The sequence below is a fragment of the Peromyscus eremicus genome, unplaced genomic scaffold (genome assembly GCF_949786415.1).
Source record: "Peromyscus eremicus unplaced genomic scaffold, PerEre_H2_v1 PerEre#2#unplaced_3992, whole genome shotgun sequence".
Lineage (NCBI taxonomy): Eukaryota > Metazoa > Chordata > Mammalia > Rodentia > Cricetidae > Peromyscus > Peromyscus eremicus.
In genome coordinates, this window is record NW_026738225.1 from 6,789 (window position 1) to 22,872 (window position 16,084).

The 16,084-nt window shown below is 42.7% G+C and overlaps 1 protein-coding gene across 1 annotated transcript; it reads right to left on the reverse strand.

The window, feature by feature from the left end:
* Positions 1 to 5,868: 5,868 nt before the first annotated feature.
* Positions 5,869 to 15,028, reverse strand: Shroom2 (shroom family member 2). Its single transcript, XM_059253256.1, is given in 5 exon segments — positions 5,869 to 8,672; positions 10,379 to 10,651; positions 12,565 to 12,727; positions 14,344 to 14,999; positions 15,002 to 15,028. Coding segments are annotated over 5 exon segments (1,386 nt in total). The 3' UTR covers positions 5,869 to 8,405.
* Positions 15,029 to 16,084: the final 1,056 nt, after the last annotated feature.

Below are 16,084 nucleotides of genomic sequence, written 5' to 3' on the forward strand. Positions count from 1 at the left end.
ATGATTCAGTTATGAAGTAGCAATGAAATAATTTTATGACTGGGCTCACCACAACATGAAGAACTATATTAAAGGGTTGCAGCATTAGGAAGGCTGAGAACTGGTTTAGGGGAACAGAGAGAGTGGAGAAGTTCTGCAGGCAGCCTTCTTAGTCTTTCAATAAAATATATTTTTTAAGAAAAAATAATTATTTGGCAAAAACAAGAACAAATTCTTCCATATCCCAGTTGTCTGATATTCCTCTTAAGTAGTGATCTGCAAACCATGCTGCAGGCACAGATTATATACTTTCTGGTATACCAACAACTCCACCTACAGATTTCTCTGAATCATGCCTAAAGCTAGTTCTAAAACAGTAAGAATAAGAAAAGCTTCTGGTCTCCAGCCAGGTGGCCTGAAGAAATGTCAACCAATGTAAACCTGGAAGTATGTACATGTAGGTAACTAGGGAGGTGTAGCACAGCTTGCCTGGTGAAGGTTCATCTGAAAGACACAGTTAACTGCCTAAGCCTTAAAGGAGACTGAGTGGGAACCATTAGAATAGATACGGGAATGTTCAAAGACCTTTGGAAATTTAAAGGACTTAGTATGAGCTCCCTGCCTTAGGAAGTCTAAATTTGCTAAAGCCTTTTCAATGACATATGCATGAAAGACTGTCTCAAAAAAACAAAATAGTTAAGTACTACAAGATTGATTGAATCTTGTACATATATATAATTTAATACTTAGGATACAATTATCATAAAGCAAAACAGTCACCAGATTATTTGCCAAGTGTAAAAAAAAAAAAGACAACTGGATTCATCAGGGACTTACCATCTGGGGAAATGCATCATTTCATCATTTAACAAGGTCAAAGTGTATCACTAGCATTTACTTTCTTTTTTTTTTTTTTTTTTGAGACAGCTTACCATGTAGACCAGGCTGGCTGAAACTCACATAGAACTACCTACCTCTGCCTCCTGATAGCTGGGATTAAAGGTCTGAGTCACCACTGCCCAGCTCCACTAACATTCACTTTTGAAAATTAAAACCACATTACACCAAATAGTTACTCTTGAAAACATATACATACAAGTAACATCATATGGACTGAGCAGGTTTTATACACACACACACACACACACACACACACACACACACACACACCAAAAAAAGAAAAAGAAGCCATGAATTTGAAAGAGAGCAATGAAGGGCGCGCAGGAGGGTTTGTATCGAGGAAAGGGAAGGGAGAAATAATGTAATTATATTATAATCTCAAAAAATAACCCACTCAATAAGAGGGAAATCCTACCTGGTACTAGAAACCCAGCCAACTACCCAGGGCTAGTGAACACATGGATCTTAGAGGAGAACCTACAAATACCACTTTACTAAACCAGCATAATTCCTAACTACACTCTATTTGTCCTTATACTCAGAGACAAATGGATTTCTCATTCTTCATCAAGGAAACTTCTCTTTGCAACAGATGGAGACCATTACAGAAAACCACAGCCAATCAAAATGCAGAGTTGCAGAGCCCAGACCTAACTGATACATCTACAAATCGATCCCTGCACCTAAGTAAGGTTCAGGAATCATTGTGGAAGAGGAAGAAAGATTGTAAAAGCCAGAGGACCAGGGAGTTTGCTGTGAGATTGTGTCTCCTAGAAATGTCAGAAGCTACACCCATAAAGTCTCACCAACATGACAGCCTAGACATGAGCTGAACAAGGACAACAGTAGATATGCTAATATGGATGGGGGAAAGTCCTTGAGGCCTTAACCCAACACAAAGAACTACTAGCAACTAAGGAATGCTGAGAGAGGGAGAAATATTTTTCACCGGAGAAGGGCACACCAACTGGTGAGCCAATACCAAATGGTCAGCCCTGAAAACATACATACAGGAAACATCATATAGATGGGAAAAGGTATATTTATAAATATATATACATATACATATTAACATATGTATATAATAACTAATGAAAAAAGAGACCATGAATTTGAAAGAATGGGAGGGTTTAGAGGGAGGAGAAGGGGGGAATTATGTAAGTATATTACGATCTCAAAAATAAAAGAAATATTTTTCAAAATAAAAAGCACATACATGGTTCGTGAGATGTCTCTGTGGGTAAAGGCTCCTGTAATGAAGTCTGGCAACCTAAGTTCTATACCCAGGACCCACGTGGTCGAAGGAGAACCAATTCTCTGACACATGCTGTGACATGTGTGCACCTACACATGCACACAAATGTAATAAAAATAAAAAAAAACCACATTGTGCAGGTGAAAATTCTTCCCCTGAACTTCTGTGACCTCTGAAGAGCTCCTCTGTAGCACTTCATCCTATTTACATGAACGAATGAGATGGACAACACCTGCTTGCTTATTTCATTTGCTTCTAGCTCCAGGAGGTGGCAATCCCATCATTTTTCAGCATAGAACACTCAAACTTTATGCTACTGCTCATTATAAACAGACCACTCTTCTCTTCTTGAAGATGTCTGGGTGCTTCTCTTTGCCCCATTTTATTCTTTGAGAAGTACAGACCTCCCAGAGTAGGATGAGCTCCCTCCTTCATTCTGGCTGTGTTTCTTACTAGGCTCTGTGTAGATGTAATTCAGTGTAGGTGTAGCCAACGGTTTTATCAGACAGAAGAACACAGAGCCGATTCAGAGAAGAAAGCCAAGAGGTCAGAGCCAAGAGCCTCACCCTTCCTGATTCAGGGATCCTCCTCAGCCAAGAGAGCTCTCCGAAAGAGGGGCCCTCCTTCCTGTGTGTCTGTCTCTATAGTCTCTCTGTTCTGGCTTCTGATTGGTTGTAAACCCAATCATGTGACTGCCTCGTCACTGCCTGTATGTACCGCCCTCCAGGTCCTTAAAGGCATACACCACCACTGCCACACACTTGCTATGGCTCTAATAGCTCTGACCCCAGGCAACTTTATTTATTAATATAAAATACCACAGCTCTGTATCTCAGCATTATGAATTGAATGGTGTTCTGCTCCTCAAATATGCCAATATGATAATGTCCAGAGCACTACAATGTGACTTGATACTCCACTTTATATATTAATCAAAGGCCCAGACAGAAGCAATTAGAACATCAAGTTAAATGAGGGCATTGAGTAGGGCTTCATTCAATGTAGCTGGTACCCTTCAATGAAGAAAATAATTGCCTAGAGAGGTGACTCAGTAGTTAAGAGCCACTCTTCTAAAAGACCCAGGTTCAATTCCCAACACCCACAAGGTAGCTCACAGAAATCTGTAACTCCAGTTTCAGGGCATCCAACACCTTCTTCTGGTCTCTGTGGGTAGCAGGCTTGCTTGAATGTGGGAAATACCTGCAGGGTAAACACTACCCATACACATAAAATAACATTAAAATAAAGTGCAAAGCTGCACAGAGGAACCTCAAATCATATACATCAAGTCAAGGAACTTGTGCTCTGGAAGGACGCAGACACTTTCAGGTGCCAAGCAAAGAGAGAGGATGAGATAGGCCCTGTGAGTCACAACTAACATATGCTACAGGGCAGAACAGAGGAAGCCACAAGGAGGTGGAAGTTGTTTGATATTTCTTCCAAGTGTTTAAGTGTTAGAAATGAGGAGATAGGAAGCCAACTCATGTCTAAGACCTGCCTTGAACTGAAAGGTCAGAATGTACCCAGGAGGTAGGTAAATGGTGGATTTGGATGCAGGAGAATGGAAGGCAAGATAGAAAAACATTGAGGGTTGTGGAGTTCCTAATGGAACTACCCTGGACAGGGAAGGTGAGGGGCTGTTGCAGGAAGATAGTAGAAATCCCTTCTAATGCTTGAGCAATGCTGGGGAGGAACATATTTAGAACTGTCCTCTTTGGCTGAGCAAATTATTTTTGTCTAGTTTTGGAAATTGAAGCTTAGCTCCCTTGCATGCTATGCAAGAACTCTACTCTAAACTAGCCTAGGGAGGCATTAAATTTGCAATCCTTCTCAGCCTGCAGAGTGGCTAGGATTACAAGCACCTACCACAAAGCTTGGACAAAAAAATTAGTTTTGAAGGGAAGGCTTCTTAGTTTTGGTTTCCTATTGTTGTGGTAAAACACTATGACCAAAAGCAAGTTGGGAAAGGGTTTATTCCTACTTACAGTTGTAGTTCATCATTCAGGGAAGTCAGGGCAGGAACTGAAGCAGAACTAGGGAGGGGTGTGGCTTACTGGCTTGCTTCCCATGGCTTTGCTCAGACTGCTTTCTTAGAGAACTCAGGCCCAAGGATGGTGTCACTCTTCAGTGGGCTGGATCCTCCCACATTATTAAACAGGAAAATGTCCTATAGACTTGCCAACAGGCCATTTGATGGAGGCTCAACTGAGATTCCTCTTCCCAAATAACTTTAGCTTGAGTCAAGTTGACCAAAATAAAACACAGACACACACACACACACACACACACACACACACACACATACACACACACACACACACACACCCCAAGCAAAAAAAAAAAAAACACCAAAACAAGCAGGACAGATACTTTAAACAGGAGATGGTTAGAAAAGTTAAGAGTGGAGTTGAGTGAGAATAACAGAGTGTGTATGTTTCTTCTGAGATAGTAGGAAATGCCTGACCCATCATAGGCTTGGCAACAAGCAGCTACATGAAGAACATACTAGAACTTGCAGTTGAAGACAGAAATTTAAGTCATGGAAGTGTGTGCTAGGTGCATCCTCATCTGGCATACACCTGGAAGTCAATGCCCTTTGTTGCCCAGGGTATCAGGCAAGCTAGATAATGAAGTCTGACAGGGTGTACCATCTCTGCTGCTATTTCATCTGGGACAAGGTCTCATGTAGGCCACTCTGGCCTCACACTCATTGTGTAGTGAAGACTAGCCTTGAACTGGTGTCCATCCTGTCTCTGTCTGTGGGCAAATAGCTATGATGCATTTGTAAGAACAGTGCTTTGAAAAGAATGAACATTAACCCTTGAATTAAAGTGATGGGCTGCTTCTGAGATCCCAAGATGAGCCAGGTGGGGGATAACACTCTGCTCATACAAAAGCTTCCAGACAAGGTACTTTATGCTCAGCAGACATCAGATTCAACAGAAAAACTATGTATCCCAGACCTACTCCTCCTGTTACAACCCCCCAAAGAATCCCATGTTTCTAGCTTCATGTGCCCAGTAAGATGAGAAAGAAAGGTATGGGAGTTAAGCCAGATTGCAAGAGATTGGTAGAATGGATAGGCCATGGCCATGAGAGGGACTAGACTGATCAGAAAGGCTGCTCAGAAAGTGATAGTATAAAGGACAATGTCACGATTTAAAAAGAAAAAGTGTTGTTATGGGTATGTTAATGCACTTAAGATTTTAATCTTTGAGTACACTCAAAATATATGTTGTCCATTTCAGTTTGTTTTTAACCACCAGGAAACCATTCATGTTCCTACACATTAATTATCACCACCGATTTTTGGCTGGGTCAGAGGATTATAATAGATGCAATGAATGGTCACACTGTTGACCTAGCTCCTGTGCCTGGCTAGGATTTTTTTTTTTTTTTTGGTTTTTCGAGACAGGGTTTCTCTGTGTAGCTTTGCGCCTTTCCTGGAACTCACTTGGTAGTCCAGGCTGGCCTCGAACTCACAGAGATCCGCCTGGCTCTGCCTCCCGAGTGCTGGGATTAAAGGCGTGTGCCACCACCACCCGGCCTGGCTTAGGATTTTTTTTGTGGAGTATACTGCTGGTATCTGAAGTCAGGGCACCAAGCTCATACTCTTTTCCCTTGGGCTACATGCCCATCACTGGTATTTTTATTTTTGTACAAAGCTACAACGTAGGAAATAAAGACATTTTTCTTTCATTTGAAGAGACACTATTTATTTTGTTAAAGTCAAGCAAGAGGATCTGTTGATAAGTGGTAAGCATCAAGAACAAATGTGCATTTTTGCCAGGGCAGAGTTCAGGGTAAAGCCACAAAAACCGACCACAAGCAAGGTCAGTGTGTGTACAGAGAGTTAAGAGTTCCATAGCTATGGCCACATCTATGCATGCCAAAGACCAACCATTAGCACCAGATTGTTTCTTATGCAGTAGTATCACTATTCACAGACACACGTACATGGACTCTCTGGAATTTTTGTGTCCCTGCTAATCAGACATGGAACAGGCAAGCAGGGAATGGACAGGAAGGTCATAAGTGTTATGTGCTTCAGTACAAGCATGCTAGTACACTAAATATTGCTCTCCATAACAGACAATCCTGGAACAACACGAAAAGGCAGGTTACAGACAAACAAAATTCCATTATTCACATTTTACACACATATCATTAAAATGTTCACAACACTGTATTTGGGGATAAAGAACCACAGGTAAATAGCTTTGTGTAAATTAAAAACAAAACAGTCTGCAATTCCTTGAAAAGTTTGTGGACAGCCATCATCACATTTTCTGACATGATCCATGTTCACAGCAAGGGATGACCAAGTGGAAGGAGGAGGCTACAGTGGCAGATCAGGGACTTGGAAAGGTAGACGTAGCTTTGTTTAATAGGAATCAACACTTCTGCAAAGGTTTTCTCCCGGCTGATAGTGATAGGCTGTCAACAAGGCCATCTGTGGTCTGCAGTACAGAAGCTTGCCCATCTTGACTCATCTGTACGGAGGACGATATCATCTTCACCAGAGCTTATGGTGTCAACCTCTGTTCCTCTGGCTCAGGATGCATGGATTCTGGTCCTTTAAGACAACTGTATGTGGGAGTGTGAGTACATGCATATACACATGGATCTAAGTGTGCATGTGTATTCTGGAAAGGGTGTGGTTACTGCTCAGAGAGGGACTCTTTGCATCTGCTGCAATCTCAGGGGAAAATAAGAGTGAAATAATCCCTTGATAGAACCAAGACTAGTGATGCCTAAACATCAAGTCACTAGAGGGACTTGCTCATCTTTCACCATGCATTTAGTTACATAAACATCTTTTGAACTACACCAAATCTACACACATTTAATGTAAGTAAGTTATACATGTCACTGGTGGGTGAACATTTTTCATGTGTTTATCTGCCATACATACATCCTCTTTGGTGAAGTGTCTAGTCAAGTCTTTTGCCCACTTTTTTCAAATGGTTTGTTTTCTACTGTTGGGAGTTCTTCATACAAATCTTTTATCAGATATATGAAGCCATGGAAGTGGGGTATGTTGGTAAACCCAGAGCTCAGGAAGTGGAGGCAGGAGGATCAGGAGTTCAAGGTCATCTGGACTACATAGGGAGATTGAAGCCAATCTGGGTTACATGAGACTCTTCTAAAACAAACAGATAATAATAAAAACAAAATGAATAACAAATCTGACACATGATTTACAAATATTTTTTCCCAATCTCTGTCCTGTTAACTAGAAACCAATAGAATGACAGTGTTGCTTTAATGAGTAACACTCTATTTGTCATCTTTTTTAACTGCTAAGGACAAGGAATCTTGAAATCGTTTCAAATGTAAGCACTCCACAAGACCTCTGACAAACTAGAAGATGGAATCTTAAGTCTTAAGGTACATGGCACGTGGCTCACGGTAACAGACAGAAAAGTAAAGAGAGACAAGCCACCGATTATCATTAAAGATCACATACACAAACAAATTAGTGTTTGGGGGAAAGAAACTTCAAAATATTCCATTAGTCTCAGGAAATAAAGAGCAAGCAATAACATTATTAGTAGACACACTTTTAACCAAGTAATGTCATTTGACTTCAAATTATTTAAGATGTGACAAGAAGGACACTAGCTATCTGTTTGTTTGGGGTGTTTCAAAGCATGCACACAAGTTATGTGATGATTTTACTCTTGGAATGAATGCATCCAATATATAGGTTGTTCATTTCATAGTTGTTTTTTAACCACTAGGAAACTGTTCATGTTTCCAACACATCAATAATTTATCATCATTACTGATTTTAACTGGGTCAGAGAATACCAGGATGATAGATCCATGAATGCTCACATTGTAGAATGAACAAGGACAGAACACACAGCAGCCCATGCCTGGCTAAATCACAGGGGTCTTTCCTCTCCTGCACCATAGGGATGTATTTGGCATCTACACAGGGGAGGAACAATGGTGCCACTGCTGCAAAGGAGTGCTTACGTGTATTGTGGGCCCAGCCTTTGGACATCCTAGGGGACCCTGCTGACCATCAAAGCCTGGCATTCTGTGAAGTCACGTGTAATACAAAACTCTGCTCAGCAAACCAAGAGAAATGAAAAACATAAATAAATCATCACATACTAACAGGACATTATTGCTTTTTTTACTAGCCTTGTGGCTCCAGAGTGTGTCTCTCCAAAGATGGGCAAATAGGCTTGGGTTCACTCTTATATTCCCAGGCATTAATCTCCAAGGCTCAGTGTCCAACTTCTGCAGGATGGGCTTCTCATTTGCTTCTCTCAGGCTGTAGGCTGTCGAACAAGCACTTGAGCTGCTCTTCACCCAAGTGGATTTTATCTTCCAGCTCTCGCTGCTCAATGATAAGGGCTGACTTCATCTTCACGAAGTGCTCATAGTCAGCCAGGTTCTCCTCGCTGAGGTAGGTGGCTAGGATGTCAAACACAATGCGCTCGCGACGGTCCAGGTTCTCCTTAAGCTCCTTGGCATCCTCATGCTGCTGGGTTAGGATTCTCTGTTTCTCCAATAGTGACTGCTGTTGAGGGAGAAGGAGACGGAAAGTCCTGTTGAGGCAGGGCTAAAGCAAAGTTTCTGGCCAACCCCTTAAAAGCCCTGCAGCTTTTGGAGACTGGTCTCATAACTGTTCATGGAAACCTTGAAGCCACATGGGATCTCCATAGGAATGACCATGATGTAGTCTACATGTGCTTTTAACTATGGATAGCTTCTCTAGAGCTCCTCCTTCCCTCGCCCTTCCAGAAGCCACTCATAGGCCCCTCTGGGTTTCCTCTCTCTGTCTGTGCCTTCTCTCCCATTTGCCTTAAAATCAGGGACCAGCAGCTAGACAGTTCTGACATGCTTCAAAGGGACAAAGGACTTGGGGATCCTGTTTGTCCCAAAATTGAAAAAGGGAAATACTGTAAGTTGAGCCTCGTGGCTCAGGCTTGTAATCTCAGCTACTCAAGAGACTGGGGCAGAAAGCTCATAAGTGAAAGGTATGTCTTAGCTATGAAGTAAATTCAAATCTAGTCCAGACAACTTACTGACACCTGGCCTCAAAATAGAAAGCAAAAGTAGGATTGGGCTATAGCTCTGCAGTAAAGAGTTTTCCTAGTATGAATGAGTCTACGGGTTCAATCTCTAGTATGAGAGGGAGAGGAGAGGGAGAAGGAAAGACATGGATGGACGGACACGGGTGGGGATGGACACACACACACACACACACACACACACACACACACACACACACACGGACTGAGACTGATTGATTCTAGGCAGGACAAGAGGTGGTACAAAGACAAAGAAAGGCCAGAAAAGCAAGACACAGAGGGTAGAGCTGCTGGGAGGTGTGTATGGAACAGCCCTTAACTCTTTTCAGTGTCCTGTTTGGGAAGGGGGTGTACAGTGTCCTTTGGACAGACAATCATGTCTCTAACACACAAAACTCACAATCACTGCTTTCAGTTTATAGAATATACATATCCAATAGAAACCCTACCAAGTCCAAGATGAAGGAAACTAAGAAGGAGAGGTGAATGCATTCAATGTCTTCACATGGAGACTGGCAGAAAGGTCAGAAAAGAGGGGCTATTACTTGTTCCTAAATGTGGCCTGAACCAGAAACTCTCTTTGGGATTTCCATGACCATATAAGCTTTAGAGAGCATCTTGTACCATCAGGCCTGAGACAAACAATGAGGTAAGATATTTTCATGGAAAGAGGCCAGATAAGGCCAATGAACTCCAAACACAAAATAAGCAGACATTAACTTGTTCTACAAATGTAGTTCAGGTTGTGAAAAATCACAAAAATGCCTGAAAGTTACTAAGATAGTGGTGGGAGACTGCAGTAGATGTTTTATTAATAAAGAGATTCATTTTGAAATTCTATAATATGCAAAGAACACAGAAAGATGTTTGACTGAAACATAACTTATGAAATAAAGCCAGCAAGTAGTATATTTCTCTTCTTTTGAGTACAAGAAAACTGAGGATACACATGGTGGTACATGCCTGTAATGCCTCCTGCTCCCTGCATCTCATTAGCTTGTTGTCTGTCAACTGAAAGAAAACCGAGAGAGTGGACCTCAGCTATACCAGAGTACCACGCTCTAAACAGTATACAGACCATGCACAGACACTATGAGGCTTCTAAGAGCTGACTTTCTTAGCACCTCAAGGACAGCTTTTCTAAAGGATCCTCACCACTTCCCATTTCCCAAACAGATGTGTTTGCAAGTACCCGATCTCCAGGAGAAGGACTGTCATCCAAATTATTGAGGGCATTTTCTACACGGGCCAGGCGGCCTGACAGTGACAGCAGGAGGTTCACCACTTTGTCCAGGTCCCCAATGAACATCCGGAACTTGTCAAACTCATTGGGTTTGCAGACATCTTTCACAATGGCTTCCACCTCATCCCCCAGAGCATTATTGGCTTGGATGTCCTCCAGCAGGCTTTCACGGGCTTCCCGGAGCACCTGCAGCTTGCGGCTGATACTGTCGATGAGCTCTTGCTGTAGGGCACAGGGAGGCATGGGGACACTTGTTAGAATGATCCCAAGCTGGTGCCCTAAGTTATTGTAGCTAAATCATACACAGCCAGAGAAGAATTCAGCCAGATTGGGTGTGTTAGTCTCTGCACTATCCAATAATGAGGGATTTGTAAAACCAGTGAGAGGAGATCGATCTCCCTCTCTCTCTCTCTCTCTCTCTCTCTCTCTCTCTCTCTCTCTCTCTCTCTCTCTCTCTCTCTCTCCTCCCTCCCTCCCTCTCTCTCTCTCCTCTCTCTCCTCCCTCCCTCCCTCCCCCTCCTCTCTCTCTCTTTTCCCTCTTCCTCCTGAATGCTAGGACTACAGATATGTGCCACCACACCTAGATTTTAAAGATATTTTGGTATACTTTGTGGGGTAGGGTGCTAGAGAATGAATCTAGGGCCTAATACATGCTAGGTAAGCATTCTGCTAATGAGCTACATCCTCGGCCAAGGCATGTACTTTTAAATACATTATACTATGAAATAACAAGACCTAACTGTGAAGAAGGCAGTTCCCTGTATGTACATTGTAGCCTAAATGAAAATGCTTCAAATTCTATGACTTCTGTTTTATGAGGAAAAACTGAAAATGCTGATGTTTTAAAAAAATATGGACAAGTGGCTAGAATAAAGTACATAGTACTCTAATTCAAAGTCTGTAAGAGACCAAACCCCCATCTCCCTATTTAATTCCCAGGACCCAAAAGGTTACCATTTTCTACACTGAAAGGATTTTTTAAAAATATATAAACAGGTCACTATACTCCTTCCCTAACATTTCTAACATAACTAAGATCAAGCTGTGCTGTCTTTCAATCACCAGGTTGGGAGCAATAGATAACACTGTCCTTGCAGTGACTGTCATTGGTGCTAAATAACATGACCCCGAGTTAATTTCCAGCCTCCTTTCCTCCTTCAAGAAGCGAAGCTGAAGCCTTGCCCAAAGGCTTCCCAAAGATCACCAAGCTCCCGCCAAGGGCATCTGTATCTGCTTCCTTTCCCCTCACACAGTACACATTTGTAGGGCTTGAGCCCGGCATCACTCTGTGTTTCTGCAATCACAGGCATTTGTCTCTTTCTATCCATTCACCCTATTCCAACTTTCTAATACCTGATGTAGTATAGCAAGGATTGGCAAACTTTTCCCATTAGGGGCTAGAGAGTAGATATTTTGCTCCTTGTAGGCTACATGGTCAGTAACAGTCAATATGTAAACAAATGGATGTAGCTATGTTTCAATAAAACCTATTTCCAAAAGCAGGTAGAGGGTAAGGTTTACCAAGCCTATGATAGACATGGAGGTTTTTTGTCGTTTATTTTTGGGGCTATGGCCATACATAATTCCAATGATAACACAATGTCCCTTAGAGAGGGCTCCTTTCTTTAGTCTGCCTACAGTTGGATCCTCAAGGGCTTTGTAGAAAGGTTGGAACATAATTAAGCATAAAGGGCCTATTCATGCTGAACCATGTCTTGCATGAAAAGCAAGTACAAACGACCTCAGAGATGTTATGCAAGGTCTCTGCTGAGGTGACAAATGAGTGGTCCTACTACCTTTCACTGACCTAGCATACAATTCTGAGGGAAGGGTTGTTTGTTTGTTTTTTTCTTTTTAGGAAGGATCTCACTGTGAAGCCCAGGCTGGCCTTGAACTTACTGTGCAGCACAGACTGATTCAAACTTGTCACTCTCCTGCCTCAGCCTCCTTAGTGCTGGGATTGCAGGCTTATATCACCATGATAGGGGATTTGGTTAGCATAAAGGAAGGTCTTGCTATTTCTCCCAGGCTAGTCTGGAACTCCTGGCCTTAAATGATTCTCTTGCCTCAGCCTCCTTAGTAGTTGTGAGTTGGAACTACTGGGATGAGGTCAGATTTGTGCTTCTCCTTCTTACCTTCTTAACTGACAGGTCACGGTCCAAGTCACTCCCTGAATACTCCTCGGGCTCCGGTAGGCCTTTCATCTTGATAAGCAGTTCTGCCTTGGGGGCTGATGTGCTGTAATAGGCAGAATTGGTGGCCAAGGACACGACCCCTGGCACACCTGAGTCCTGTTTCCTGGGTGAAGAGGCCAAAATTTTAATCAGCTGTGGCACATGCACACTCTTTGAACCCAGTACCTGGGCTGTGACAAATGGCACTGACAGAAGGACAAGAACCAGGAAGATGAGAAAATAAGGTGAAACCCAAAATATTAAAACAACAACAAAACAAAATAAAAAACCCTTCCCCACCACTACTCACAAGGTTCACAGACATCGCTGCCATTGTTTTTCAGTAATAGGTTGGGAATTGTAGGCCTTGCTATGCTAGGCAAATGCTTTCATACCCAGTTGTATCCTCAACCCAGGACCATAGGGTTTTAATTTTTAAGTGTGTGTATGTATGCTCTGTTGACTCTTGAACAGAACCGCTGGGCTCCATATACTAGATACCAACTGTACATCCCCAGATGTAGCAAACAAAAATGTTTTTAGACACTGTCACATGGTCACATGTCTCTCATAGAAGCAAAACTGCTTTTCCCATCAGTGATTCAGATTAAATCCAACTCCTTACACAAGCTAGGTTAAGTACTTTACCTCTGAGATGCATCCTTGGCCCCTAGGTAACTGAAATTTAAACAAACAAACAAACATCTCCAATGAAAGAAAATGTTGTTCAATATAACATCCTTACGCTAGAAGCAGGCTTTGTAATGTGACTCAAAAGTAGGTGAAAGGCAGGTAGACAAAAGATACACAGATTAAACACATGTAAAGATTACATGATAGCTGTAGGACACATATGCAATACTAGCTTTCAGGAATCTAAGGCAGGAAGATTTTGAGTTCAAAGTCAGTATAGGTAACTTGTCTCAAAACAAAATAAAATGGGTAAGTCTTATAGCTTAGTGATGACAACTTTGCCTAACATATATGAGGACCTGGATTCTAGTTCAACATTATCAAGAAGTGGGTAGGAGGGAGATAGGCAGGTGTGCTGGCATATTCCTATAACCCTAGCATTTGGGAAGCTGAAGTAGAAGGACCAAGGTCAAGGGAGCCCAAGTTTCACAGAGAGACTCTACTTCAAAAACAGATAGATAGATAGATAGATAGATAGATAGATAGATAGATAGATAGATAGACAGATAGACAGGCATGTGATATACATATTGAATATAGAGATTAGATGATGGACACAACACAGGTGAGTGGGTGGACAGTTAGCCTCACACTAACAGAGGGTTTCTAAGGGGCAGCACTGAGAGTATCTGGGGCTGTCTAATACACTATAAGATCTTTAGTAGTATCTGCTGCCTATCCACTAGATGTCAGGAGTGCTCCATTCTCCAGTGTAACAGAGAAACCTACCAAATGACACTCCTAAAGGTCCCTAGAGAGGATGGATATGTGGATACTGCCATAATCATGCCAGTTGTAAGCTAAGGACATTAGCAGCTGCAGTGGGCATCATCTTACCTCTGCTAAGTCCCATACAATCAAATCCAGGTATGATAATTTAAAAACTTACCAAAAAGTGCTAAGTACTGGGGACCCCAAGGAAAACCATCACCTCCCCCCAGAAGCAATTATGAATATCAATATACCCCTAAGTCCCTTCTTTCACTTCTAAGCCTATGAGATAGGGAATGAGGAACAAGCACCCCATGTTATTTGCCATCTACTCACTTGTCCTCTGTGACTCTAGGTGAGGGGACTTTGGGAAGCAGCTTCCTCCGCTGCTGAGCTTCCTCCAGAAGGTACTCATCTTTGGGGAAAATTCCCTCCATCAGATCCATGGTGGTTTTGATCTTCACACTGGGGTCCAAGATGTCAGCCAATGACTTGTCCTTTCCCACAATCTCTCTGGCTAATTCTTCAGACTTCAAGTCATCCTCGGTCTTCTCCTTGGCCTTCCCATAGTTGAGTGAGGGAGGGGAAGAACAGCTATCTCTGACAGGAGGTGCAGGGGTGCTGGGAGGCCGGGGCTCTGGAGGGCGGGCTCTATAAGGGGCTTCCACCTCCTGTCGTGTGTACACACAGAAGCGGGAGTAGCACTGCTCCGATGTACTCAATGTCTTGATCTGGTCTCTCTCCAGCCCACTGGGCAGGGCGGGCAGCTCGGCTGGGCATGCGAGACTCTGGCGGCTCTCCTTCTCCGGCTGGCTTTCTGAGTGTACAATTTTTATGGGCACCATCTTCACAGTGGTGTTGTTGTCCATCACCCGCTCAATTCTGCAAAGACAAGGGCTGTCCTCTGAAATCTTGACATGTACAGATTCCCACCCACGATTCATACAGGGATCCCAACACAAAGACCCACTGTCAACCAGCCAAATAGAAAGACAAGGCAGAGGTTGGAAATTGTCCTCATCTGACCCCTCACATGGTCTCTGGATGCCTAGCAGTCCAACTCAAATTCTGCCACACACCTATAGGCACTGGAGGGAGAGAGAGGTCCTGGATGACATGAGATATTTAATATTCATTTTTGCTTTCTTATGAAATTGGGCATTGAACCCAGGGACTTAGGTGAAGACAAGTGCTCTATCACATGAGCTATAGCTAACACTCCTTGATTTCGTGTTTTTATTCTGAGGGCACTGCAAAAAAAATGCATCAAGCCCCATTTGTTAAATCTCCCTTTGTAGGAAAAATCATCAGTGGATAGAATTACTACAAGTCTAAAAGTAGGTTGTTGTACACCATCAGGTGCCTGGGTGGCCTTCAATGTCCCTGGAAAACTTCTATTGGGAGTTGCCGTGCTTGGAATCATTGCTGAGTACCTCCACCCATGAATCCCTCTCAGGAGCTTTGTCATGTGCACTGCATCCCATGTTCCATGTGTCTCCCACATATTGACACCTGAAGCCACCCCACTGTAAGGGATACTCTGCTGTACACAGGGAATTCACTTGTTCTGTTTTAGTGTCAGTGATTTAGCCAGGGCAAACATGTTTTAAAAACGACAAGTTTTTAGCTAGGCATAGTAACTCATGCCTGTAATCCTAGCACTAGGGAGGCTGAGGAAGGAGGACTGCTGAGTTTGTGGCTAGTCTGTGATAAACAGCAAATAGATTCTCAAAAAAGCAAAAAAGAAAAGTAGCATTCACTGGGACAAAAAGCCACTTCCTAGATTCACACAGGTCTTCAGCCCTCTGTTTTGCTATGAAGCCTACTGTGTTCACTATAGTTCTAATGACTTGAGAAGCTATAGGCACCCTAAGCTGACTGGCATATGAAAATGCTGTCTATCACATAGGTCATCTTATTGCTTTTCCTACTGCTATGATAAGAACGTTTATGTGTACCCAAATTCCTAGGCTGATTTTTTTTGAGACAGGGTCTCACTATGTAGACCAGGCTGGCCTCAAACACACAGAGCTGCCTCTGCCTCTTGAGTGCTGTAATTAAAGGCGTGTGCCAAAAT